At 25.0% G+C, this 2,021-nt stretch overlaps 1 protein-coding gene across 1 annotated transcript in view; it reads left to right on the forward strand.

Annotated features, from left to right (window-relative positions):
* The window catches only part of LOC100164279 (7SK snRNA methylphosphate capping enzyme), a 12,348-nt gene that overhangs the window by 5,944 nt on the left and 4,383 nt on the right, over nucleotides 1–2,021 (forward strand). The window contains exons 2-3 of the mRNA XM_029485282.1: nucleotides 1,483–1,767; nucleotides 1,842–2,019. Coding sequence (XP_029341142.1) covers nucleotides 1,483–1,767; nucleotides 1,842–2,019 — 463 coding nt within the window. The remainder of the gene's footprint in view (nucleotides 1–1,482; nucleotides 1,768–1,841; nucleotides 2,020–2,021) is intronic.

Below are 2,021 nucleotides of genomic sequence, written 5' to 3' on the forward strand. Positions count from 1 at the left end.
TGACGGCGAATTCAAATATGTTTTCAGAATTATTATCACTTCAATAGATCAATTAATATGTTGGGCAAAAAACACGTATAAAATACTATGTCACGCGTGTGTTAGACGAAAACAGAAAATCACCGTATCGAATCCCCTTAAATGTTCAATTTTTATAGCTAAGGATTGAAAATTCAATAGAAGGTTTCTCATAAGTGGTTCATATTGTAACCAAAAAATCTAAAACTGTATGTTCACAGTTTTTGAATTACACATATTTCAATTTCAAATGTGGAGGAAAATAGATATTTAAATAAACAATAATGATTTTAGTTATTTTATTGACATTTTAAAATGCAATTTTTTGCCAAAAATTAATTTAACCTACTGTATGAATAGTATTTATAATCAATAGTAGTACTAATGCCTATATAATAGTAAAACATACTTAGTAATATTGTAGGCTAACTGTCTTCACTCAGAATTGTTTTTCATATACAATGATTCTATATCATTGAATTCAAATTTAACATATCCATTACAGCTGCTCGCTTGCCGTATTAAGTTTTTTCATATTTAAAATAATCATCAAATTTATATATTTTAAAATACAAACGACTCGGGGATGCGCAACAGCATCTAAGTGTCAAACCAGATTTTTTTTAGTTTTAAACAAAATATGCATTTAATTAAAACCTGTAAAATTGCATAAATTTGGGAAATATGCAACATTTTGGATTTAAGGTAAAATGACTTATTGTTCATATTGTAAGTATACCTATTGTGAAATTGAAGTACATTTTTGTATTTCATTACAGATTTCATTTCATTTATCAGATTTTTTGGCTTACCAAGAAATGTGCAAAGTTTAGAGCACTGTAATCATTAATCACGTTTCACCATTAAAAACAATTGTTCTATAAACTTAATTTTAAATAATAAATCAAACTTAATTATAATTTGTCTTAATCATAATTTTTTTCTCTTCAAAACAGCTCCCAAATTTTTAAAAACAAAAATGGATAATGTTAATAATTTATTAATTTATTTACCATAACAAAATGATGGACATTATTATTTTCTTTCCTCTCTTATACTGTGGCTTCTTTAACTAACACTTGCGTTACCCTTGGAGCCACAGTGTACAGTTTGAATACCTTAGAATTGTAGAGTTTATTTTCTTTTACAAAAACAATATATTAATTAATGAAATATAGTAAAAAGCATTAAATAGTTGTATATTTTAAAACTAATACAATTATATATTAATTATTATTATAACTTATAAGTTGATGTATTATTATATCCATGATAAAACCCGTAATATGCCTTTCTGTTATAATTTTTATAATATATTTATTTTTATGTTTACTTATCCTATTTGAGTAAAAACGTATACTAAATAAATAATAATAATAATAATAATTTTTTTTGCTAACCAAATTAATTAAAGTTGCTTTTTTTTATGAATTTTTTAACAATGTATTTATTTTTTTATTTAAGGCTTATAATGGCGACTAAAACTGAAGTTGAGAATGAAACAATTGAAAAACCGCTTGAAAATCAAGATTTGAATGCAGTTTGTACAAATTTACAGTTTTGTGATGATAAAATTAAACTATACCCAACAAGAAAACGATGTGTCAGCACATCAATTCTTATAAGCGCATCGCCAAAGAAAAAAAAAAAAGAAGATCAAAATATAATACCACCTAAAAAGTTTTTGCTTGGTGGTAGCATGTCTGATCCCCTCAATTTAAATAGTCTCCAGAATGAAGATATTAATAAGTAAATTAAAAATAGATATATTTTATACTGTTATTTATTTTAAATTATATTAATTTATTATTTTGAAATTTTAGGGCTATGAATAAAACTCCAAAATCTTCTCCCCTACACTCAAATACAGTGAACATAAAAAAAGATCAAGTGAATGTTATAATTCCTCGAAATTTATCTGATCCATTGGAACTTAGCAAGTGCGATGAAGCTAAAGCAATTGCATGTTCTGGTGTAGATTCATTAAAACCAAAAACTCCGCA

Source organism: Acyrthosiphon pisum, chromosome X (assembly GCF_005508785.2).
Source record: "Acyrthosiphon pisum isolate AL4f chromosome X, pea_aphid_22Mar2018_4r6ur, whole genome shotgun sequence".
NCBI lineage: Eukaryota > Metazoa > Arthropoda > Insecta > Hemiptera > Aphididae > Acyrthosiphon > Acyrthosiphon pisum.